The 27,392-nt window shown below is 37.9% G+C and overlaps 1 protein-coding gene across 1 annotated transcript in view; it reads right to left on the reverse strand.

Moving 5' to 3' along the window:
• LOC122817026 (fer-1-like protein 4) overlaps window positions 1–27,392 on the reverse strand; it is a 1,119,105-nt gene that overhangs the window by 49,612 nt on the left and 1,042,101 nt on the right. Inside the window, exons 42-44 of the mRNA XM_044090141.1 lie at window positions 26,266–26,507; window positions 22,007–22,293; window positions 13,061–13,161 (exon numbers count right to left, since the gene is read on the reverse strand). Coding sequence (XP_043946076.1) covers window positions 13,061–13,161; window positions 22,007–22,293; window positions 26,266–26,507 — 630 coding nt within the window. The remainder of the gene's footprint in view (window positions 1–13,060; window positions 13,162–22,006; window positions 22,294–26,265; window positions 26,508–27,392) is intronic.

Raw genomic sequence — 27,392 nt, forward strand, 5'->3', positions numbered from 1 at the left:
AACATTTCAGACATCCATATATTAAAACACAAAACATAACCCCCAACTGCAGACACAGTGACAATCACCATAGGATTGTGTCATTCCTTTCATAGAAAATATAACATCTTGAATGTATTTATAGTTCTTTAGTTGATACAAGATCTAGAGTGGCATATAGAATACATCCTATAACCAACAAGAGATATTTATTTAAACATTTTCAAGTTCTGGAACTTGTCAACATAGGGAAAAGATTAAGCACTGATAACAATCATTTCATCAGGTCTTATTGTTTTAATTATTTAATTGTTACTACTTAATTATTTAATTGTTTTAATTTTTACTGCATTTATATCTGTTAGTTTACATCTGCTTCATTGAGCTCCAGGTATCTCTATTTACAAGGAGATTTAAAAAAAAAAAAAAAAAAAAAAAAATATATATATATATATATATATATATATATATATATATATATATATATATATATATATATGTATATATATATATCCTTGTTCTTCTGAGGCTGATTTGACAGGTGTAAACTAAAGTGCTGTTTTCATTCTGGTATAATAAATGCTAGCATGTGATTTTAATGTTCGACAGCATTAAAAGGAACCATTTTTAGGTACTTATGTTTTATCACAACCAGATTGCCATGGTGGCATAATTCGTTATATTTTCGCAAAAGGATGCATGTTAACCTTAAGAAGGGATGTGCAAAGTCTTAACTACTATTTTGTCAGATTGGTTTTCACATAGGAAGAGGAATAACGGCATAATTTCTTTATCCTGGTAGTGTTCTTTCCCGACCTATACACATGACTGCTGACTGTCAGTCGTCGTTAATCTTTGAAATCATGAAACTCACCATTACGGACAACAGAAGCGGGCCATTTCAAAGCCTTTTAAGTGGTGTCAGTGTAATCTGTGATTGATAAATTAGTTAGATATTTCAGTGAATCATTCAGCATTTACAGTAGCCCTTGTTAGGACTGTAAGTGGCTGCTGGGAGTAAACAAGCTCAGCTTTACAGAACTATGTGTGTGAAGTGGGATAATGGTTAGCACCCCTAGTACAGGAGTCCCGCTGAGGGACAGGCAGCGCTCTGTTAGGAATCAGTGCACCGTTACTCATTCTTACGTGTGAAGTGGGATAATGGTTAGCACCCCTAGTACAGGAGTCCTGCTGAGGGACAGGCAGCTCTCTGTTAGGAATCAGTGCACCGTTACTCATTCTTACGTGTGAAGTGGGATAATGGTTAGCACCCCTAGTACAGGAGTCCCGCTGAGGGACAGGCAGCGCTCTGTTAGGAATCAGTGCACCGTTACTCATTCTTACGTGTGAAGTGGGATAATGGTTAGCACCCCTAGTACAGGAGTCAGCAGCGCTCTATTAGGAATCAGTGCACCATTACGCATTCTTACGTGTGAAGTGGGATAATGGTTAGCACCCCTAGTACAGGAGTCCCGCTGAGGGACAGGCAGCGCTCTGTTAGGAATCAGTGCACCGTTACTCATTCTTACGTGTGAAGTGGGATAATGGTTAGCACCCCTAGTACAGGAGTCCCGCTGAGGGACAGGCAGCGCTCTGTTAGGAATCAGTGCACCATTACTCATTCTTACTTACAGGCACCTTTGCTTGTGAGGATTAGTGGCCATGGAAAGTTGGTTAGTATATTCGTCAGTGACTTTCCATTGCTAACACTGTAATTGGGAATGCAGGAGTTGTAATGCGGTGTACCACTGTGGAGTTCACACAAGACATGAGGCATGGCACCCGGGACTCGAAAATTTCACCATTATTCTTCTTTGTGCCTCATACTCTCTGTGACACAGTAGTACTTACTTCTTTACACACCCCTTCTAGGGTTACGATACCTGGTTTTGCATAAACATGACGACTTAAGCTACTTCTGAAATCTGGTTGCGATCATACATAATACCGATTTTTATTATATAACTTAGCTCTTTGTCAGATCAACAGGAATATATTTGTTATCCTTTCATACTAGGAATAGGATAAAAAAGTAGAAGTCTGGCGGTCACATACTAAGGGGAGATTTGTTTTTTAGCTGGACAGCTAGAGCTGTACATAATATGAACCAAAACATATATTTTAGATGCTTATGAATATCATATAGTGACTGACTAACTCATTAGGCCAGCTGTTAAAGACAAAATAGTGCATTAATAGAGCCAGAAAGTACCCTCCATAGATATGTCTGTGCACATGTGTGTGTGTGTGTGTGTGTGTGTGTGTGTGTGTGTGTGTGTGTGTACCATGGGCACTCAGTTTAGAAAATATACTACTACTCATGTGTTCTTGCTTGTATTACTTATATCAGAAGTACTTAATAGTAATAAAAAATGGGGTGTGAGACTCTTCAGAAACTGCACAGAAATAGCAGAGACAGTAAACAGGAAACACTGATATGGCCAGCTAAATCAGTGCCTCCTGAACTGACATGGCAGATTTAATGCTATACATTAACCCAGTCACTGATGGCATCTGTTGACTGTGTTAAAAGCTAACATTAAACCTGTCTTGTCAACTGACATGTGTGAAGAAGTATATCCACTTCAAAATGCTTACTGTTGTCATTATCCAAGAGACAACATATTACAACACTTTTGGTGATTTTGTATAAACCTACCCTAGTTGCTGGATCAATTTGTTGGACATTTCCATTGTCTGCAAGCCAACACAAAAACTTGAATTGATCATTATTGATCAGTACCCTAATCTTCTAAACAGACTTAAATAAAATAAAATAAAGTAAAAAATATTTGGGGCAAAACAGCCAGGTATGCTAAAGGAGTATAAAGCATTGTCTATAAAATGAGCAGCATGTTTTAAGGAATTACATACAGAGTACAAGAAGGGAAAGAGGATGAAAGTTAGAAGAATAAAATGTAGGATTTTATCAGGGAATAGCAAAGGGGGTTTAAAACAAAATACAGAAAGTATGAGGGCACATTGTGTTTATAGCAAAACAAATGCACTAATTAAAGAAAAAAATAAAGACATGACTTATGTTCTTTTCCTGTATTTACAGTTTGCTGACTGTATCAGTCCACTGGCCTTGTCCATTTTTAGAAAGACTTTGAGAGTAAAACAATATTCACACACCAAAACTTAAACTTTACAACAAAAGCAATGCAATATGCACATATTTTTGTGTAGAAACATGGTACAATAAGATGATTTAATGCATAAGGTTACAAAAATGAATTATTGATGAAAAACTGAAATTAGCTGATAGCTTTATAGCAGTTGCTTTGAGCAGTTTGGTTAGGTAGCATATTGACAATATATTTGGAGTAGGTAACTAAGACTTTTGATGGTAATTGAACAGTACCAAAGTCATTTTGAAGAAAAACATAAATATAACAGGTAAGAAAATTACAGTGCATACAAATCTGTGCAGACAAAATATACAGAGGCAGTACTCATGTCTGAAGGTGCTAAACACTGAGTAGGGGAATAGCAAACAAATGCTAAGAACACAGTAAGGTAGTGAGGTGTTAGGTGAGATTAGGAGGCATTCATTGTTTCAGTAGTGAGCATTGCAGAATGAGTGAGGAGTAAGCGAATATATGACAAAAAGGACAGATGGTGAAGAAAAGTGTAAGGAAGAAACAGTAGTAAAGACAGGAATAATTCAACACAATACTGCAAGAGGGGTTGGAAGATATGTAGTAAAAGACAAGTTGTAGAAACAAAGGTTGGCATACTGATTTTTTCAGATAATCAGATTAACAGAGATGATGAGGAGATATGTTATAGCTAGAGGTAAATGCTAATGCACTGAAAAAACACAGAAAAACAAATCATCAGAAGGGTAGTTTTCCTACAAGGTCAGTTATGTATTATATGAGGAATGATGGAATGTGATATAACTTGAAAAACTTGGTAAAATAGTTAAAAATAGGAAATAAAGAAATGCTGAAATGAGATGTTTGAAATAAATATCATGTAGGAAGGATGTATACAATATATACAGACACAAATGTATTGTGGTTTAGTGTATTATAATTTTGTATTGTGAAATATTTTATTAAAAGACCCAACTATTTTGATAAACACAGGTGATGTATTAACATCTATCAGTTTACTCAGGTTGGACCTCAATTTAATCTCTAATCTTAAGGTAGCAACACAGAAGGGATACATCAGGGAAAAACTAGTTTGAGTGAAATCCCTTAAGAAAAGGTTTTATACCAATGAACTTTGAAAACTCACTGAGAGAGGAGGGAAGCATCTTTTTGCAGTTCATTTTGTTTACTGTTATCCAATTTATACAAACACACCTTCACATATATCACTCAATACACTGTACTATTTGCATCTAGCAGCTAATGCCTGATCTCAGAATTTAGCACTAAAAACAAGTATAAATGTTTATCAAACAAAAATATGATAGATGCATTATGCAATGTCTTCCAAGATTATGGAATAAGTTTTTCCTCACAATCAGAACAAGTCAGCTATTATGTTTCCCCAAAAATCTTGATATATAGTTACATCTCAAATATCAAAAATACATTTGTCAGAAAAGTTTGTGGAGGGTTGAAAATACTGAAAACACAAACTGTTGAAAGCACATTTTGAGTGAATACTCAAATGTCTGACTGCTCATTTTGATAGTGTTTGTTAAGTAGACATATAAAGAGAAATGAATGAATAGATGAAAACATTTTAGTGGTTGGTGTGAATGTACAAATATCTGTGGGTTAGGGTAGGGCAACGGTTAGGTAAGGAGAAAGATTTTTTTGGTTTGCATGTTTGGTGTTGTGTATGTTATGTGTCCTCTTGTCTTGCATACTGGCACTGTTAAGGAAATGATTTTTAATAACGTAATATGTGGGGCTAGGGTTAGGCTTAGGGCCAGGGTACGGTTAGAGTTGGGGTTAGCATGCATGCGTAAAGTGGAGTGGTGGGGGGGATGAAGCTTCCATTAATATAAAAGGAGCAAAATTTAAACTTTTAGTATAAGGTTACAAACTGACATTAATAGTTTCACAAGCCACATGTTTGATAAAACAATCTTTTTTGAAAAAAAATTAAGGTTACAGGACAATTTTTCTGGTTAGAAAATATATTTAAAAAAAACTAAAATCCTGCCTTTGCCAGCATCATTTAGAAATAAAACTGATGTTCAGAAGATAGTGTCAGCCTTAAATATCTGGGATGGAATTACAAAGCAAATGTAAGACAGTTATTAGAACTGTAGTGAAAATAGACATATCAAAGTGTACTTGATTTTACTCAAAATGGGACTACTTAAAGCTTTCCTTTGTATGTAGAAGAAATTTTATGAAGATGAACATTTTTCTACATTGGGTTTATTTTGTTAAAAACTTGTTAGCTCTTCCATTATATAATTGGTATGCAAAAGTCAGAAGAATGTGGAGACAATTTATGAGGGGGATCAACACCTGTTAAGTACTGACCATATCTCCAAGTCATGGGCTTCATAAAATGTCTGACCCAGATATGACAGAGTTCATACAGAGTTATATTGACTGTAACAAGCGGAATATCAATAGAGATATTGCTTAGGCAGGAATTACTGCAGTGACTCATCATTATAGCTTGGTCAAGCTGTATGGGATTTGGTTTGCTGATGGGATCCAACATGCTAGGCTAATAAATATGGATGATCTATTGAACTACAAGTTTCAAACAATTAAAAATTAATCAGTTTATGAAAAGATGAATTAAGTTATAAATTACACATAAGATCTATTCGTAACAGAATTGTATAAAAAAGATCCTTCATAGAAGCTATTGAGTCCCTGAAAAAAATTAGCTTTGCCTATTCATTCAACTAAGTTCTAGTAACATGATTGTAGCACGTTGGGTTCATAGCCCAACAAATGGTGAACTTGTAAGCTTATAAATGTATGGTGATAGAAAACTCACTAAACTCAGCTAAAATGCGACACTCTCTTCTGAAACATAATCCTTTCTGCTAACAAAACAACAAAAAACAAAAAGAAAAGTAGCTTGACTTCTCACACATTCTGAGTTCTTTGTTCAGTCATACAGATTAATTTCAGCAAGGAGCTCAGAGTGTACCCTTGTGATGTTATTTAGGGCCACTGCATTATTCACATAAGGCTTATAACAGATTGTTGTTCTAATTCTTATTGTCTGCTGTCTTATAATAGTAGTAGAGTGCAGTGTCCTACCACAGAATCCATGCTCACAATTTTAAACAATATTTGTTATATTACTGGCTGGCCTTTTTCTCCTTCAGGTAGTTGGTTACACTCTTACTGCTGCTCTCTCAACCAAACTTAGTTTATTTCACTCCTCTCTGCAAATTTTCATGCACTTAATTTGTTTGCTGTGAAACAGTAATTGAGGAAAACTCACCTTTAGCTTCATAGCGTTTTGTAATACTTTAGTCTTTCTAAACAGCTCTACTGTAACTGCAGTTTGGAGTAGTATATCCCTTGTGCTTCCAAAGCACGTGCTAGATTAATGTCCCTGTTACAGAAAATTGTTCCACTGACCACCTAACAGATAAAGACTCCTCCTGCTGTTATTGGAGCTGTTTCCCCACTAGGCTCCCTTCCCCAATTCCCTATTCACCTCTCATGGCATTATATTTATAGGACCTGTTCTACACCCAGAATTCCACCTACTTCCCACCCCTTTTAAAGGTATACACATAAACATAGATAAGCACTGGGCACAAGAATACACACAATTTCTAAATCATCAGTCTGCATTTAAGCACTTTAACTTCCAAAGACATGAATCTAGAGCATTTCTTTCTGGGCATCTGCTAAAAATAGGCTCTGTCCTCATCGGACTTTCCCAGTCAGGAAATGGTAAATAAATAAATAAGCTTTCTTTCCTCTCTTATATTTCCTAACTAACCACAGTGATCACAACTTAACACCATTCACCTCATGCAGCTATCTACTCCTCCCCCTCCTATATTCATATCCCAGTGTTCTAGCTTCTCTTTCTCTGACCTCTCTCTCTACCAAGATAAATACCATGCTTCTCGCTTCTCTTACATATTACTGCATCATTACTCTTGCTGTTTTATCACCTTATAACTTATACATCACTCAGTCTTGTACACATTTCTCCCACTATGTGCTCCACCTCTAACCATTCAAATTACCTCACTTTCCCACTGATCACTTCCAGTATATACAAAGACTCATCCAATCTTTACTTCAAATTCAAATTACTAAACCCTCACACCTACCACATCAAAATAAAATTAACTGCTACAGATGAACAAGAACAAGTTTACCAAACATATCCATCTCTCTCTCTCTCTGTCTCTCTCTGTCTATTACCTCTTTATGGGGATATTCATCCCAACACTGGCCCCTCATCCCATTCTGACTCCCCTACAAACCCATCTGAAGCCATTCCCTTCTTCTGCTCAGTTCACCCGTCTCCTTCTGAACCAGAGACCACATCACCATCATCAAAACCATCACCAATCCACCTATCTCAAACTTATCTCAAACTCACCTAAACAGCTTAAGTTCATTTCCTTAACTACTCATAGTATCTATAATACTCCATGCCCTGATCTCCCCCAATAAACCAGGTATGCTTGTAATAACTGAAAATTGACTTAAACCACATATACTTGGAGCTGAAATTTCACTCCCTGGTTATAATACCAGGGCTGATGGAACTCAAAAAAAGGTGGTGGAGTAGCTTTAGTATCCCCTGACTATCAAGAAATCTTACCCTAAAACAAACTTATTTCCAAATTCCATAACACTGAATTCCTTATCTTCCATCTTAAACTAAATAACCATGAAGAACTATATTTTATAGTACTCTATATTCCCCCCAGGTAATAATGCTACAACCCTAGAAAACATCCTAAACTGGATTTCACATACAATCTGCAATGAAAAGATAATCCTAGGTCACGTTAATTTGGATTGGCAAATTATCTCCATAAAATATCCATCAGCTAACCTAAACCTGTTTAGATTGACTCATTTCATTTACTCCCCCGCACGTTATAACTATCCCAAAAACAGTGGCTCAATTGGTGTCCGATTCCACTACGTGTGTCTCCAGTGGTACCTTCCGTGATTCATTCAGTGATCACCTCCCCGTATATGCTCCATTCTGTACTGAACTCTACTCTTTAATATATTCACTACTAATTTACATAAATCCTTTCAGTAAGCTTCTCTCATACAATTCATTAATGATTCAACCCTAATATACATTTCCTATAACCTAACCATAGTTATCACAACTTAACACCATTCACCTCACAGAATTACTCAAGAAGCCTTTAACTCTGTTGAAAGTTGGCTACAAGATAATCACCTGCCACTACATCCCCAAAAAACTAAACTACTTCTCTTTTTTTCCAAAATCCATTTCCACGAAAAAAAAAAAAAAACAATTTTAAAATGTCTTCCTTAAATAATGTCATAATTGAAGTGATCCTACATACAAAACTACTTGGCATGCCAATCGACATCAGTCTTAAATTCAGTTTATATATCCATAACAGTATTAAGAATGCCCATCAAAAACTAGGTGCCCTACACAGGGTAAAGAAATTCCTTACAGACTCTGCCAAGGTAACCCTAGCTACCATTTATCTCTTACCCTCTCTCCTATATGGAGCTCCTATCATGACCAACCTATAAGCCTCACTTTGTTCTAAATTTGAACAATGGTATAACAAAGTTGCCAGATTCACTTGCAACAAACCTTATCAGCCCCAGCACTGTTTAGCTTAGCTGGCTCAAGCTTCCTCACCACCTATCTTATACTCAGCTGATGCTAACCCATAAAATAATCCATACCCCATCTGCCTGCCCAGTAATTAGACCCCTACTCCAATACTATCTTGCAAATAGTCTCCATAGTTCAAATAATAAACAAGTGCCATCTACAAACCACAAACTGCTGCTGGAGTTAGTCTCTATTCCAATAGTTTAACTAGAACTTGCAATAAAATTCCTATATCAACCAGGTCTGTCACACACCTTCATCTTTTCAAATCATTACTAAAAGATTTCCTGTCTGCATCCTGGCTTTGTCTCTGCTACTCATCTGGGGCATAGCTCTCTAGCACCCTTCATCACCTTTCTTATACCTCCCCTTTAAAGCACTAAATCACTTAACCTACTTATCCCCTTTGAATAGCTCACTTTACTGTACTTCTTAAATTACTATACCTACTGCTAATTAGCATAATGCTACCTCCTATACTGAGCCAACAGATATTGCCAACATACTGGCTGACAGTGTCAGTGCCAACTTTACCCCTCTTCCCCCCCAAAGGACCAATCACAATATTGGAGGAATGCCAGGCACCCAGCATTACTGCAGCACAGGTTAAAGCTGCATTGTCCAAGGCCAAGAATACAACTTCCATGGGACCCGACAATACCCCTGGATGTGTTCTACATAAACTACAAAGTGAACTGGCACCACATCTGTCTGCCCTGTTCAATCACAGCCTCACCTCAGGCTTTGTCCCTACTGAATGGCGCACTGCTACAATCATCGCTCTCCATAAAGGGGGAGTGACTACAGACCCTGGGAATTATCGCCCTATTAACCTGACAAGTCTAATATGTAAGGCTATGGAGTGCATCATCATGGACCTAATTAACAAGGATATAGAGAATCTCCAAACTCTAGATCCCACGCAATTTGGTTTTGTGAAATGTGTATCATGCTTTCTCAACCTGGTTGACTTCTCTGAGTCAGTCACCAGGGTTGTGGATGAGGGCAAGGCAGTTCATACAGCCTACCTTGATCTGGCCAAGGCCTTTGATACCATTCCCCACTCAGGAATTATTGATAAACTCACCAAACTAGGCATCAACCCTTATATCACTAGGTGGGTTGCAAATTGGCTCACAGATAGAACCCACAGTGTGAAACTAGCGGACTCCAAGTCAGACTGCCTACCAGTCATGAGTGGAGTCCCACAGGGATCAGTCCTGGGTCCTCTCCTGTTTGGCATCTACTTCTCAGAAGTCCAGGCCAACATGGAGGGACTCTGGCTGACCAGGTTTGCACACGACTGCAAGCTGGGAGCCATTATTAACTCCCCAAGTGATGTAGACAGCCTACAGAAAGGCCTCACTGAGACCAATGACTTGTTTTGAAACCATGGCCTTAAGCTTAATGCCAAAAAATGTGTCATCATCCCCTTTGAGAAAAACTCAGTTCCCACTAATTACCAAATTGATGGGAGCCCACTGAACACTGAAGGCCTTATAAGAGATCCGGGGACACAGATTGACAGCAACCTCTCCTTCAACCACCACATTGTTACTGTGGTCAGAAAATCCTTCTATGTGGCACATCTCATTACTAAGGGTTTTGTATCCAAGAAGAAAGAGGTCATTGTCTCCCTCTACTCTTCCCTCATCAGGCCAATCATCGAGTATAATGCCTCATTTGGCATGTACCCCACTAGACACATGAAACAGCTGGAAAGGACCCACAAGTACCTCATAAAGAGGATCCTAGGCCTTAAGCACATGTCCTACATGGAGAGACTCAAAAAACTCCAGCTATTTTCTGTCTCATATCGTCTACTAAGAGGCGATCTCTGCTTGACTTACAAAGCCATGTCTGATTCAGCTCTGTTAGAAATGCTACATCTAAAGAAATCCCAATCTCTCCACACCACATGCTCCAGAGACCTCAGCCTCATTACCACAATCAACAGAACATGCTGGAGGGACAGGTTCATAACCCAGAGACTGCCCATGCTCTGGAATAGACTTCCCATACATGTCAAGCAGAACAGCTCACTGTCCCTCTTCAAGAGAAATCTTGATGACTGGATAGGAAATAGAAAGTTCACTTCGGGGATCAGTACAGTGGCTCTGCTTGATAGAGGCACTGGGAACTAATGTCAGACAGCATGATGCCAGGGCACTTCTATGGGCTAGGCTTGTATAGGCTCCAGGGCCATTAGCCTAGTACACACCTATGAACAACCAAATTACTATTCCATCACTACTTCTGTGTTAACACTCAAACCTGTATATCTCCCCTAATACCTCAGTCAATTACATTTCTTAAATCACTCCTGCCTGTCTTATACAATACTCTTCTATCTATAAAGTCTCAGTACAAGGCTTGTAAATGTAATGTTTGTAAATATCAATACACATTTTATTATACTGACTATTATGCTATGTATTCAATGAAACTGTTATAAAATCTGTTATTGAAAACATTTATTGCATTGAATATGCTATCTTGGAGCTTTTCTCCCCATGCCTTTTTGCATCTGATGAAGCCTAGGTTGTTTTAGGATAAAAAAATGCAGTGATAAAGTTAATGCATTTTTATGACTTAAAGTTTTATTATTTTGCCTAATAAAAGTGTTTGTTGTATCACTCTCGTGGTTTCTGGTTTTCGGCAGTGCCTGCTTTTACTTGTCCATTCAAACTTTCCTAGTAAATGTCAGTAAATAAATACACTCTTTCTTTTATATGCTAGATTTGTCCCTGTGTCATATGAAGTAATAAACATTGCTCTATACCACTTCTATTACTTATAAAACAGACATACTGGAAGTCTGAAACAGATACTTAGAGGCAGATGCTGAATTCTTGTTAGCTAAATGTTTTTTTTTTCTTTCATAAGGATTAATGTTTGAAGATTTGGAAATGTGAATTTATCTTTTCTAAACTACAGGGCAGGTGGGACAAGACAGTATTTATACTAATTATTTTGAAAATATTATTCTAAAAACAGCACAGTTACATAAATCCTACTTTCTTGTAAAGTAGATGTTCATAGAACACACCACTGCTTTACTGGCATATGGGTAGTAGCAGAACTAAACCCTTTAGGAATGCTGAAAGGCTTTTTATTAACTGCACTGGGGCAAAGAAGAGTCAACTTGTCTCTAAGCAAACCACTGCACACTGATTACCCTCTGTTATTTTTTGTTACACCCATCATAGCAAGACAAATCCAGGCAAGGAAATTCCTCATTCCGCTAGGACCTTTTCTTCTTCAGTGGCATATTGGAAAGGAGTGGACTCTAGAAGTATTCTAGAGAGAGCAGCTTGGTCTTCTGTCCATCCCTTTACGAAGCACTGCAACCTGGTTGGCTTTTCTAAATCCAGAGCAGGCTTCTCTAGGACCATTCTTCAGGCTTTGCTAGCACTATTTCTCAGGTGATCCTGGACCCTTATCCTTTATCCTCCCAGACTGAGAAAGCTTTGGAAATCTACTCATATGTCAGTAGGCAGTGTGTTTGTTGAATATAGTACTGTTGCATAAATCCTACTTACCTGTAGCAGAAGATGTTTGTAGAACACACAGCCATACTAGCAATACCAACCTACCATCCCCCTTTTTTGGATGCACATAATTTGGGGTTGGAGTTACTATTGAGTTATGCTCAACAGCCGTGTGTGTGTGTGTGTGTGTGTGTGTGTGTGTGTGTGTGTGTGTGTGTGTGTGTGTGTGTGTGTGTGTGTGTGTGTGTGTGTGTGTGTGTGTGTGTGTGTGTGTGTGTGTGTGTGTGTGTGTGTGTGTGTGTGTGTGTGTGTGTGTGTATATACAGTACATGGCTTTTGGTTTGTAACAGTAAGTGTTCACAAGCTTGCATTTTTATCTTCTCTTCTTTCTGGACCCAGGAAAACTGAAAGGGTTCTGTTTGTGGGTCTGAAAGGCAGTCCGTGTACTCTCATGTGATTGGTCCATCACACCTACAGAGAGGCAGGGGGAGGAGCTCTAAGCTTTGGCAGACTGTCAGAGATAGGGTAGCAGGGCACTAGTACCCATATACCAGTAAGGCAGTGTGTTTATTGAACATACTCTGTTATAAATCTGTGCTCTGGATACAAGATAAATAAAAAGAAAGACTAATATAGTAACGTATCAGGCTCCTTAAAGAAAGTAATATGACTAAGACTTTGTTAGTTAAGTTACCGCTGTGGTGTAAATGTTGACCACCCTAAGTAATTACTAAGTGCACTATAAAAAGATACCAGTGTCAGAGGTGCTGTGGAAAGCAAGACAGAAAACCATGAAACAGACTACAAACATTGAGAAGATAAGGGGTTACACTTACTTTGGCTTTTCTAGTGGCTCAGGTTCTTTACGTCCCAGACCAACAGGACTTTTCTCAGCTTCTTCAACTGTAAGAAGTTGGAATTCTGCCTCAACCTTACCCTGAAATACAAGAAGTAACAAAATGTATCAGTTACGTAAGCAAGAGCTTGTAAAAAAGGCCTGGTACTGGACAGACTTGCTGAATGGACAAAGAACATAATAAGGAATGAGGCAAAAGACTGATTTGCTTTTAATCACTTGGAAACCATAATAATTCTGTTGTACCTTTTGCTTAGTCATGAGCTGTTAGTTACACATGCAAAAATATAATGAAACTAGTCTTATATGAAATACTTAAGTTTAAATGACTGAGAATTGGTGATAATTCTCGCTGAACTATTTTTTTCAATTAAAAAACAGTTGTGTCAACATAGATATATAAAATATGTGTGGTGTTGGGGATAACCAAGCTTTCTGTTTTATCATCTGCTTCCCTTACCTTTCCAAAAAAAAAAAGAATAAGTGATACCTTTCACAATGTGTCATAAACACTTAATGACATCATTTAAACTGTCCCTATTTGAATCATTATGGTTGGTACAGTGCTGCTTGTAAAAGTAATCTTATAAAGCTGTTAAGCTTTCACAAATCACTATGAGCAACAGGACTTATCCTGGTTTTCTCCTTTCAGCAGAAACACATTCTTCAAAATATAAAAGCCCAACAATATTCTATTAATAAAAATAGTTTTAAAGAATTATGAATATCAGACTGACTAACAGGCTTGACAAAACCTTTACAAGAGTTACATTCATGGAAAATATTTAATCTGACAGCTCATTGATTTTATTAGTTTATACATTCACCAATCAGAGGAAATAGAATTTGGTTTATATGTTTTGAATCTGATTAACTGGTTAAATTAATTGTTGATCACATGATGATGAATTGCTGTGTAGAAATACTTTAGTTTGTTTCAGATTTTATAAGGCACTAAATTGTAGCCCAGCAATAATGTGCTTTGACAAAAAATAAAATAACACTCTATGTGAAATTTTCATGTGCTTTTCAAAATATCTTTCCTCAGTAATTATATTTTTATTGATTTTACTTTTACTTATTAACTGGGGGAAAACTCTGATCCAAATGGACCATTTTCAGGTTGAGCCCAGGAAAATCAATACAGGTGTAATGTTTAGGTTGTTCATAGATACAGTTGTATATATGAAAAATGTACTTCATGATAACATCTTAATGGTCTCTGTAACTAAGGAAGTTATTCAAGATGTAAGTATTAGAATAACACTCAGCTAAACTACTTGTATCAACTATGACAGGAGCAGAAGAAGGGAAAAAACACCCTTCATTATCTGTCTGGACAACATAAGTAAATTCAGGTAAGGCAAGCTGGTTTGCAAGAGCAGGGTGATATTTTAGTATGATTATTCAAAAATACTTAAAAATGGCATTTGTCTAAGGACTGTAGGGTGCATTCGCTTTTCCCCTACACACCATATGTTATATGACAAAAATGGCATGTCTAAGGACTGTAGGGTGTATTCTCTTTCCCCTACACACCATATGTTATATGACAAAAATGGCATTTGCCTAAGGACTGTAGGTTGTATTCTCTTTTCCCCTACACACCATATGTTATATGACAAAAATGGCATTTGTCTAAGGACTGTAGGGTGTATTCTCTTTTCCCCTACATACCATATGTTATATGACAAAAATGGCATTTGTCTAAGGACTGTAGGGTGTATTCTCTTTCCCCTACATACCATATGTTATATGACAAAAATGGCATTTGTCTAAGGACTGTAGGGTGTATTCTCTTTCCCCTACACACCATATGTTATATGACAAAAATGGCATTTGTCTAAGGACTGTAGGGTGTATTCTCTTTCCCCTACACACCATATGTTATATGACAAAAATGGCATTTGTCTAAGGACTGTAGGGTGTATTCTCTTTTCCCCTACACACCGTATGTTATATGACAAAAATGGCATTTGTCTAAGGACTGTAGGGTGTATTCTCTTTCCCCTACACACCATATGTTATATGACAAAAATGGCATTTGTCTAAGGACTGTAGGGTGTATTCTCTTTCCCCTACACACCACATGTTATATGACAAAAATGGCATTTGTCTAAGGACTGTAGGGTGTATTCTCTTTCCCCTGCATGCCGTATGTTATATGACAAAAATGGCATTTGTCTAAGGAATGAAGGGTGTATTCTCTTTTCCCCTACATACCGTATGTTATATGACAAACTCTGCACCATGGACAACATAAATAAGGTCAAGTAAGACAAACTACCTGCAACAGAAATGCAGCATTCTAATGTGAGTCACCAAAAACACTTCTCAACAATGGGATTTAACCGAGGGTTGTATGTTCTGCTCCTCCTCTCTCTCTCCCCTATCCCGTATATTATATAACAAATGCTAGAATCTGACCAGACTACTGGAAAATATAGATTTCTTTTGACAAAATAAAATTAAATTGTGACAGAATTATATGACTAATACAGTCCAATATTTACTACTTATTTCACTTTGCTAACTGCATTTGTCCTTCTGGGAAAGCCCACTGAGAAAAGTACCACAATGCAAACCTAGGGCAAATTCACTGGATTACCCTGTCAAATTAAGCAGCATATTATAAGAGCTAAATCTGAAGTATAAGCACAGACCACAGATTGAAGCGAACAAGACAACAGGCTCAGGTCATATCTGACAAAGCAGGATTTTTATTTATTTATTTTTATTTTAGTGTGTTTGCACTTTGTTGACTGGGTAAGTCTTTCCCAGTCTGAATGCCAAAATACTATTTTCATCCGATAGTTAAACTGTCACTAGAAGAGCCAAACAATGGGGTCATGTTAAATTGGCGGGTCTATATTAGAAAGTCAAAATTTCATTATTTTGAACATTCTAACATCGATCCCTATTCAGCGAACACTGAAAATAGCGAAACGACAGATAACCAAATTTTTTCCTAGGGAAAGAATTTGGTTGTCCATTTCTGTCATTTAGCTATTTTCAGCATTGTGGTGGAAAGTTACGGGTCGGGTTCAGGTAAGTGTGCGATTGGGCGTGGGTTAGGTGAGTTAGGGTTAGGGCGTGAGGGAGATATGTGTGCGATAGTGTGGACGTGAGGGTTAGGTGGGTTAGGGAGCGGGTGAGGTGAGTGTGCGATAATGACGGACCTTAGGGTTAGGGTTTGGGTTAAGTAAGTGGATAGTTAGTGGTGTTTGTACAGTTTAGTGTAGGGTTAGCTGCAAGATTTTGGATGTATGTGTGTGTGTGGATTGCTGTTTGTTTGGTGTGCTTGTGTTGTGTGTTCTGAATGTTCGATGTTGTCAGCGTTCGCTGAATAGGGGTCATTGTTAGAACATTCGAAATAATGAAATTTCGATGTTCTAATATAAACCCTAAATTGGCACCAATCGGATGAAAGCATGCTAATCGGGAGTAACAAAGAACCAATCACAAATCCTCACCAGTCATAATGAATAATTACTGCTTATATCCAATGTTAGCCTCTCTCAAACAAAACCAACCATTGTCCAAACAACTTAATGTCAACAGCAAAAAAAAAAAAAAATACAAAAAAACCCCTTTACGTTGTTTAAAGCTTTGATGGTCTTAATTTTAATTCACTCGTAATGGAAAATAGCATCATTTAGTCCTGGGAAGTTCACAGCATCCAGTCTCAGTTGCCAAAGCATTTCATAAATAGTTGATTTTTCCAGTCCCCAGAAAAAGCTGCTACATCAGTTTTCTGTAGGATACAAAACTCGAAGTTAGAGAAATTGTGACATCGAGCAGCATGTTTGGCCAACGCATTCCTATCATCCTTTTTCAGAATGCTGTGTACGTGTTGGTAAATTCTTTTATCACAATTATCAGTTTTTCCGATATAAAATGCTTGACATGTACAGCACTTAGCCATGTACACAACCCTGTTGGTCACACAGTTATACCTTCCCTTGACCATCCACCTAGAAACTTTTCCAAAAATAGCAATATTGAAATCAGTCTCTATATATTATTTTGTCATTCAGACTGGAACAGACTTATGACTGATTCTTTTTTCACATTTCATTTGCATTTTTTTTAATCTGATTGGTGTTTATTTCATGTGTTTTCTAACGTGAATTTTAACATGGACATTCAACTTCCATTTCTGATTGCTAAATGGTTGTTTTGTTATATTATTAGCACACATTTCAGTGCCAGTTGGGAACTTGTTTTTTTATATAGTTAAAAATGTGGATGATGAAGGTCTGATGTTTTGCCCTGGCTCAAACAGTTTCCATTTGTTAGATCATCATCATCATCTTTCGGCTGTTCCCGTTAGGGGTCATCACAGTGGATCATTTGTTTCCATTTCTTCCTGTCCTCTGCATCTTGCTCTGTCAAACCAACCACCTGCATGTCCTCTCTTACCACATCCATAAACCTTATCTTAGGCCTTCCTCTTTTCCTGTTACCTGGTAGCTTCATCCTTAGCATCTTTTTCCCAATATACTCAGCATCCCTCCTCAGCACATGTCCAAGCCAACGTAATCTTGCCTCTCTGGCTTTGTATCCAAACCTTCCAACCTGGGCTGACCCTCTAATATACCTATTTCTAATCCTGTCTACCCTCATCACACTCAGTGCAAATTTTAACATCTTTAACTCTGCCACATCCAGCTCAAACTCCTGCCTTTTTGTCAATGCCACTGTCTCCAACCCATATAACATAGCTGGTCTCACTACCCTCTTGTAGACCTTCCCTTTCACTCTTACTGGTACTCGTCTGTCACAAATCACTCCTGATACCCTTCTCCACCCAATCCATCCTGCCTGTACTCTCTTCTTCACCTCTCTTCCACACTCACCATTACTCTGAACTATTGATCTCAAGTATTTAAACTCATCCACCTTTGCCACCTCTAATCCTTGCATCCTCACCATTCCTCTATCCTCCCCCTCATTCACACACGTATATTCTGTCTTAGTCCTGCTGATCTTCATTCCTCTTCTCTCTAGAGCATATCTCCATCTCTCCAGGGTCTCCTCCACCTGTTCCCTACTCTCACTACAGATCACAATGTCATCTGCAAACATCATAGTCCATGGGGACTCCTGTCTGATCTCGTCTGTCAACCTGTCCATCACCATTGCAAATAAGAAAGGGCTCAGAGCTGATCCTTGATGTTATCCCACCTCTACCTTAAATGCATCCATCACTCCCAGCGCAGACATCACTGCTGTCACACTACCCTCGTACATATCCTGTACCACTCTTACATACTTCCTGACACTCCCGACTTCCTCATACAATACCACAACTCCTCTCTAGGCGCCCTGTCGTATGCTTTCTCTAAGGCTACAAAAACACAATGCAACTCCTTCTGACCTTCTCTGTACTTCTCCATCAACACTCTCAGAGCAAACATCACATCTGTAGTGCTCTTTCCCGGCATGAAACAATACTGCTGATCACTAATCATCACCTCCCTTCTTAACCTAGCTTCCACTACTCTTTTCCATAACTTCATGCTGTGACTGATCAGTTTAATTCATCTGTAGTTACTACAGCTCTGCACATCACCCTTATTCTTAAACATTGGTACCAAAACACTTTTTCTCCATTCCTCAGGCATCCTCTCACTTTCCAAGATTTCATTAAACAATCTAGTTAAAAACTCCACTGCCATTTCACCTAAACACTTCCATGCTTCCACAGGTATGTCATCTAGACCAACAGCCTTTCCATTCTAAATCCTCTTCATAGCTATCCTTACTTCCTCCTTGCTAATCCATTTTACTTCATGATTCACTATCCCCATATCATCCAACCTTCTCTCCCTCTCATTCTCTTCATTCATCAACCCCTCAAAGTACTCTTTCCATCTGCTCAACACACTCTCCTCGCTTGTGAGTATGTTTCCCTCATTATCCTTTATCACCTTTACCTGCTGCACATCTTTACTAGCTCGGTCCCTCTGTCTAGCCAATCGGTACAGGTCCTTTTCTCCCTCCTTAGTGTCCATCTTTTCATACAACTCTTCATATGCCTTATCCTTAGCCTTGTCACCTCTCTCTTTGCCATGCACCTCATCTCCTTACACTCCTGTCTACTTTCTTCATCTCTCTGACAATCCCACTTATTCTTTGCCAACCTTTCTCTGTATACTCAGCTGTACTCCCTCATTCCACCACCATGTCTCCTTGCCATCCTTCCTCTGTCCAGATGTCATACCAAGCACCTTTCTAGCCGTCTCCCTTACTAGCTCTGCTGTAGTTACCCAGCTATTCTATAACTGTTCACTGCCACCCAGTGCCTGTCTTAATCCCTGAACTCCACCTCACAATTACCCCTTTTCAATTTCCACCATATGATCTTTGGTGCTGCCCTCACACTCCTCCTCCTCTTCTTGATCATCAACGTCATCCTACAAACCACCATCCTGTGCTGCCTAAACTATACTTTCTCCGGTCACCACTTTACAGTCTCCAATCTCCTTCAAACTGGCCCTCCTACATAAGATATAATCCACCCGTGTGCATCTTTCTCCACTCTTGTATGACACCCTATGCTCCTCCCTCTTGTTAAAACATGTATTCACCACAGCCATGTCCATCCTTTTCACAAAAATCTGCTACCATCTGACCTTCTGCATTCCTTTGTTTAACACCATACCTACCCATCACTTCCTCATCCCCTCTGTTCCCTTCACCAACATGCCCATTGAAATCTGCTCCAATCACCACTCTCTCACCCTTGGGTACAGTCATCACCACTTCATCCAACTCACGCCAAAATTTTTCTTTCTCACCCATTGCACACCCAACTTGTGGAGCATATGCACTAATAACATTCATCATTACACCATCAATTTCCAGCTTCATAAACATCACTCTATCTGACACTCTTTTCACCTCCAAAACACTCTTAGCATACTGTTCCTTCAGGATAACTCCTATGCCATTTCTCCTCCCATTCACACCATGATAAACAATTTGAACCCACCTCCGATACACCTAGCCTTATTTCCCTTCCATCTGGTCTGTTGCACACACAATATACCAACCTTCCTTCTGTCCATCATATCGGCTAGCTCTCATCCTATACCAGTCATACTGCCAACATTCAAAGTTCCGACCCTCACTACCACAGTCCTAGCCTTTCTCCTGTCTTCCTGTCTTCGGCCATGCCTTCCGCCTCTTCTCCTCCTTCAGCCAACAGTAGCCCAATTTCCACCAGCACCCTGTTGGCTAACAGTAGTGGTGGCGATCATTGTTAACTTGGGCCTCGACCGATCTGGTATGTAAATATTTACTGGTGTCCGCATGAATTATTTGTCAAAGTTTTGCACCGGATGCCCTTCCTGACGCAACCCTCCCCATTTATCTGGGCTTGGGACTGGCACAAAGAAATGCATTTTCTTGTGCAGTTTAGTGAAAATAATTCTAATTCTCTCTCTCTTTTTTTGGATATGATAAGTTGTGTGAGACCCGGGTTTGAATGCCAGAACTTCCACCTGTAAACTGTGGAGCTGCAAGGCTCTGATTTACTTTCCTTGTGCTCTCAGGCTGTATCAGTATGAGCGATAACTTAAACAATGCTAACTCGGCTTTAACGTTTCTACTCATTTGCTTCTGGTATCTGAAAACCTCTCCAGAAGGTATGGAATGCATGTATCCTACAGAGGCTTACCTGTGAGTAGAAGGCTCATTCTTGTCTGGATTTTTTTTTCCCCAAAACAAATGTTTAAACTCCTCCTTCCCCTTTCTACCATCATGAACGTCCTGTAGCTGCCTCTAGCCCACTCAATGTGTTTACAATATTAAGCTTCTATGACTTCTTTCAAGTTATACTGGAAATGTCACTTCACCTGGATAGCCAGGTGGAACTTTTCACTTCCTCATGGTAAGAGCCATGGAGTAGTGTCGTAATGCTGAGGTGGGGCAGTTAGCACCGGAAACCAACACGGAGTGACATTAGGTCAGGTTCTCTGCATTAAAATGCACACTGTGCAATGACATCAGGCATACACAGTGTCCAAATGATGTCTAACATGTCTTCATTCTTCTTATTATAATCTCTGCAGCTTGTGAGTCTCTGAGTCTCTGGGCCTCTACCTTGGTGATGCAAGCAATAACTTGTTCAATTCCCACTTTTCGCTGTAGATAAGCTAACCAATAGCTGTTTTATCCTATGCTTCTTAACAGAGAGTTCCAGCAGTCAGGAACTGTTCTAGAATGTCAGTACACAGTGGCATAGATGGAAGCCATGTCCTATGTTCTGTAGGCTGACTTTTCAGAAAACACTTTGCAATTTTCATCATATGCTTCAAACATGTTTCAGTGACCCCAATGTGTATGCAAGCATCAAGTTACTTCTGAGACAGATTTTAACTGAGCATCATTATACTGTTTCCAGTATTACCAACATCAACGTCATCAATTGCTGTATTGCAGAATCCTCAAGGAAACATTAACTTAAATAAATAAAGAAAATGCCACTCTCTTATTAAGAAATAACAGCAAAGTAACCAAAAAAAAAAAAAGCAAATCAGTGTTTTCACTAGGGCAACACATTTCTTGAATGCGCAAGAGGCATTATACTTACACTATTCAGAAATAATTATGTTGAAAAATGTCAGAATTTAAGTCTTTACCATCAGCAATCATCTAAGGGCCATCTAAAATGTTTGCATATATCCTGCTATCTCAGCAACACTGGTAAGAAATCATTTGCTTCACTGTCTTCAGAAAACAGCTATTCCTGACTTCAAGAAGTCAGCCTTCTTCTGGATAACAGAATCCATATCAAGTATATTTAGCTTTGATGAGCAGCAACTACACTAGTGAATTACTGTTACTAAAAAGCTTGTGAGAACTTAGTTGCTAAGTTTATTCTCCATTATGTATTTTATTTTACTTTTCCGTGACTTACCGCCAGTATAAAAACATTGCCTCCTGAATCTGTAAATTCTACATCTTCATGCTTCATTGAGCTTTTCTTCTTCTTTTTCTTCTTCTTCTTTTTCTCCTTTGCCTCATTCTCTTCTCTTTCTTCATCTTCTTCACTTTTCAGCTTAATAAAAGGCCACCACCCTCGGATGCGTTTGCTCCTGAAGATAGAGAATCGTGGCCCTGCCTTCTCTTTTGCCATTTTAATGGTACACTGCGGTGATGACTTGGCTCCCCGAATCATATTGTTTAACTTTAGCTCTATGGTACCTGTTAAAAAGATGGAAAGAAATGTGATTATGAGACTATGATACCTGATTTCATACGTGTCCTTGGGAGCAGGAAACAGAGCTCAAATACTGATACAACATCACTGCAGCAAGAAAGCTACACCACTTTTTTTCTGTATTCAGCTATTTGGACACCACACTTGTTTACCACTTTTCAGGCAGCTCTGCACTGGCAAATCATCTTGGTATCCACCACATACAAGTCAAAAACCAGAAGGGGTCTAGTACCTTAAGGTACCCTAAAGGGAGATTCTAGGAATGATTAAAGGATAGAATAAATGTCAAACTAAAAATACAAAATATTTTTCAGAAATGCATCAAATCAAGGATTGCTAACATATAAAAATAGTTTAAGAATAGTATGTCATGGCTAATGTGAAATGCAGTAAGATAAATGTTTATTTTATAAAAAAAAAGTAGTTTTTAGCAAATTTCTGCTTATAAAATCTGACTGAAGTGACCTGCACTGTGGAAGGCAAAACAAACACCTTGAATGCATTTTTTAACAAATGCACAAATATCTTAAGGTGATTAAGATGACTGCAGACAGTTACTACTTGAACTAAAAAAAAAATACATTTACACACACACACACACACACACACATATATATATATATATATATATATATATATATATATATATATATATATATATATATAATATATATCACTATATTTCTATATTTTCTCAATGTATATGGCAGCCCAAGATTTATGTTGACTAACAGTAAATATTTATTGGCTCAAGACAAAAGCATGATGTGTAAGAAAAGACATAGCTTTCATCAACTGGCTAAACTAACATAATGTCTTTTCTAAAGTCTGTATTGAAATGTCAGCACTCAAAATGCTGAGTGCCAAAAAGCTGAAAAAATGGTTACCTTTTATGATGCCAGCTGAAAGACTATGAAATGAAGTAACCTCAGCATGCTTCTACATCAATCAAGATACTTAGGGTGAGCGCAAAAGGCCTGACCTTTGTTGAGTTACTAGATTATCAAACTGAAGCTCTATAAAGATATTCTATTGAAACACAAACCAGCAAATGACTGCTAAAGGACTAGCCCCCACCGCAGAACTCATGTTCTTTTTTTAGGGTGAGTGATTGGTTGATCCAATCAGTCTGTAGTACAGGACTGGCATTTCTGAATGCCATACAAGAATGCCAATACTGGTTTTGAGGTCACTACTGAAAAACTTCATCACTTCATGCAACAGGCTGCTTGCTATAAATGTAGCAAGTGGTTTGCTGCAGAAGTAGAAAGTGTTTTTTTTTTGTAGACCTGAAGTAGAGAACCTTTTTTTGCCCTTCAGCTTAAGAGTTGAGGGGTGCACAGAAATGGACCTGTCTTGCTGCTCAAATGAAGAACACCTGATAAAGGAATATACTTTTTTTATTCTTTGCTCCTCTTCCACTTCAAGTTGAGGGGTGTAGACCTGGATTGTTCTTTAGGTGAAGAGCATTACATCAGGGAACAGCACTGGATAAGTCAGTCTGTGTGTGTGTGTGTGTGTGTGTGTGTGTGTGTGTGTGTGTGTGTGTGTGTGTGTGTGTGTGTGTGCGTGTGTGCGCGTGCTTGTGTGTGTGTGTGTGTGTGTGTGTGTGTGTGTGTGTGTGTGTGTGTGTGTATAAGTGTGTGTGTGTGTAGATAAATATATATATATATATATATATATATATATATATATATATAGATCTACTTCACATGACTGAAAACTCATTTGGCAGAATTTCATTTGACTGAGACCAAAGTACCTACTTTTCAAAATACTGAAAACTCATTTGACTGAATCTCATTTCACTGAAAGCTTACAATGCTAAATTTCAAAATACTAAATTTTAACCATAGACATGCACACTTACATAACCAATGACTAACTCTTTCCAGAACATAAAAACTACTTACGTATCCCTCTTTTCAGAAACTGGGTGATATAAAACCAAACTAGGTGGGGGCTATGCCCCCACACCCCTGTATATGGGGGGCTGTGCCTCCCAACTTTATATACTAACTCCAGGATCGCACTACAGTATGGAAAAGGTTTTATACTTTTAATTTCCCTTACACTACTCTACACACTGCCACTACTGCTTGGCACACACAAAATATCCGCCATATTACTTTAGATACTTCCCATCAAAATGTAAAGAGACATACCCCCATTTAAAAACACTACAACACTACTTTCTAAATGACTATCAGAATTCTAACAGTCAGCACTCTAAGTTACAGAATTTCTTTTTATCACAAACAAGTCACAAGTGAAGGGAAACCCACAGCATGTCTATGGCTTAAAATTCAGTGAAATGAGATTCAGTCAAATGAGTTTTCAGTATTTTGAAAATTAGGCAATTTGATCTCAGTCAAATGAAATTCTGTCAAATGAGCTTTTAGTCATATGAAGTAGACCCATACATATATATATATATATATATATATATATATATATATATATATATATATATATAGTGTGTGTGTTTGTGCATTTTGTGGTAGAGGCATAATCTGTCACCTTTTTCAAAAATAAATGACAGGCAAGCTAGAAAGAGAGACAGACAGAGAAAAATAGCATACCAAGTTGTACAAGTATTAATACATACATTTTTGAAGTAGGACACAAATTAGGTGATCGGAAAAGTCAAGTAAATAATAAAGCAGCAATAATACAAAAAAAAACAATATTAATTACATTCTGAAACTATGGAATAGAGCTGCAAACTAATACTTAACCTACAGATTTCTTCAGAAATTGTGTAATGGCAAAAGTGCCATGTTATGCCGCTTTCAGTTTTGAAAAATTTGGAACAAATGTTTGATCAGAATACTGATGCAAAATCCAAGTTTTGTTTTCTTACTTTTGAGAGTAAAAAGATACACCATGCATACTTACCAGATGTAAAGTGTAAATCAAAGGTACTTATCTTTCCCTTGAGGAAATACACATTGGCTAGTTGTTGTAAATCAAACACTAAAATTAGTAGTGCAATACATTTTATTGGGAACATGTTATTGTTTTGAATACCTGACTGTCAAATGTGTTTAAAATGACTTTCTGCACCTAAATAGTTTTCCATTGCATTAGTTCATTATCAAAGCACCTAAAACATTGACATTCAAATGAGCTGTGTTATTTGCAAATAGTACAGTTTATGCGGTGGTGGTGCTGCAGTAGCGCTGTCGCCTCACAGGAAGATGCTGTCTGGTTCGATTCTCAGCTAGAGCATCTTCTGCATGGAGACATGCGTGAATGGGCGTACCTTTGTTGAAGGTTGTGTGTCAGGGCTGGCAACTTGGCATGTAAAAATCTACTGCCAATCATTAGCGGATCGGACTTCGCTGTGGCGACCCCTAACTGGGAAAAGCCGAAAGACACAAACAAACAAACAGTTTATGGCACTGTAAACTTTTCATGCTGGACTTACTATATAAAGTATATACACTAAAGAGATTTGGGTACTGAAGGGTATAACCCCCCCCCCTGTTGAAAATGCTTTATGTGGTGTTTCATGGATGTTTTGTACTCAGTGGCATTCTATATTATACCCAAACGTCATTTAGATCTTTGAATAGTTTGAATCATTTTTAAGTGGTTGAAGTGTCAGTTTTTTTTTTTTTGCAAGACTATCACTTCTCTGAATGCAATGCCCTAATATTCAACAGCTTGTATTTTTTTATTTCCTGACATTAATCCTTTCATTGTATTACTCATGATATTGAAGATAAAGTTGAGTTCTATGTCTCATGTGCTTGAAGATCGAAAATGGTGACAAACACTATTGTCATGGATGTGAAACGTTAAATGTTGGGCTGATTATGATTCCATTTATCAATGTTTTTCTTCCTGGATTAGTATTCCACCTGAGCCAAAGTAAAAATAGAGAGTATAAGGTGATGCAATGTGTCAACACAGGTAAAGGTCAATAAATAACACTAAAAAGTTAACAGTACCTAGGAAATCGTTGGCTGAAATCCTGTCATAATCCCAAACTTGTAGAATAAGCACTGCTGGCTGACGGAATTCAGACTCTTCTAAAGAGAAGAAGGAGTCCTTCTTTTTGAATGTAATTTCCTTTTCTGTAGGCAAATAATCAAATCGGAAGATGAACCTCCAGTTGAAATTTCCCTCTCCAGTTAAGGAGTTGAAATGCACGTCAGTCTCTTGCTTTTCGTCGTCCAGTCCTTTGATCCAGCTGGAAAAGTAGTACATTTGTTATGATGCAAACTGCACATTTTAACTCAAGGCATTATAAATTGCAAACATTAACATACTTTTAAATCAAAGTATTAAAAACATGAGTATAACAAAAGTGATAAATATTATTACTCCAAAGTTTACCTCTGTGAGCATTTAGAAGAACCACATGAAAATATATGCCCTACATGCTGAAATGAGTATAAAACAGATGCCAGGTACTGATAAATGTCTCAATCCCATGATTTCTGGAGTGATATGATGATGATGATAGTGATGTCTGATAGTAGATGACTACTACTTGTAGCAATGATAAATAATAATAATAATAATTTTTATTTATTTTTTATTTATCATTTTGTTGACTGGGAAAGTCCGACTAGGACAGAGCTTATTTTCAGTGGAGGCCCGGGGAGAAACACTCCAGAATAATAATGCATATATAATAATAATAATAATAATAATACATATAATAATAATATGCATGCTGGTTGTTCCCATTCACTGGTGCTCTACTGCCCCATAAAAAAATCCTTTCAGTGGTGTAAAGTGACCTGTTAATTATTGAATCTTAGTCACAAACAAAATAAAGCTATCAATTGATATTTTTCTCTTTATCCAGCAGCTATTAACCAGAATTAAAAATTTTTGGCCTTAGAGAGTCATGGCTCCTTTAATCTCTAGTTCCTAGTGCCTGATGACATAGCTTGCAAAACCCTTTCCCCTCGTTATTGGTCAAACATCTGCTGAGCTGTCAGTGAAGGAGTGACATGTGTCTACATCGACATGCCAGTACAAGCATTAGCATATTCAATGCACTCAGCATTAGTATCCAGAAGGGCAACTGCTGGCATTACATGCTGCTACAGTGGTTTATGATGGA

Source organism: Protopterus annectens, chromosome 12.part0 (assembly GCF_019279795.1).
Source record: "Protopterus annectens isolate FY-2018-M chromosome 12.part0, PAN1.0, whole genome shotgun sequence".
Classification (NCBI taxonomy): domain Eukaryota; kingdom Metazoa; phylum Chordata; order Ceratodontiformes; family Protopteridae; genus Protopterus; species Protopterus annectens.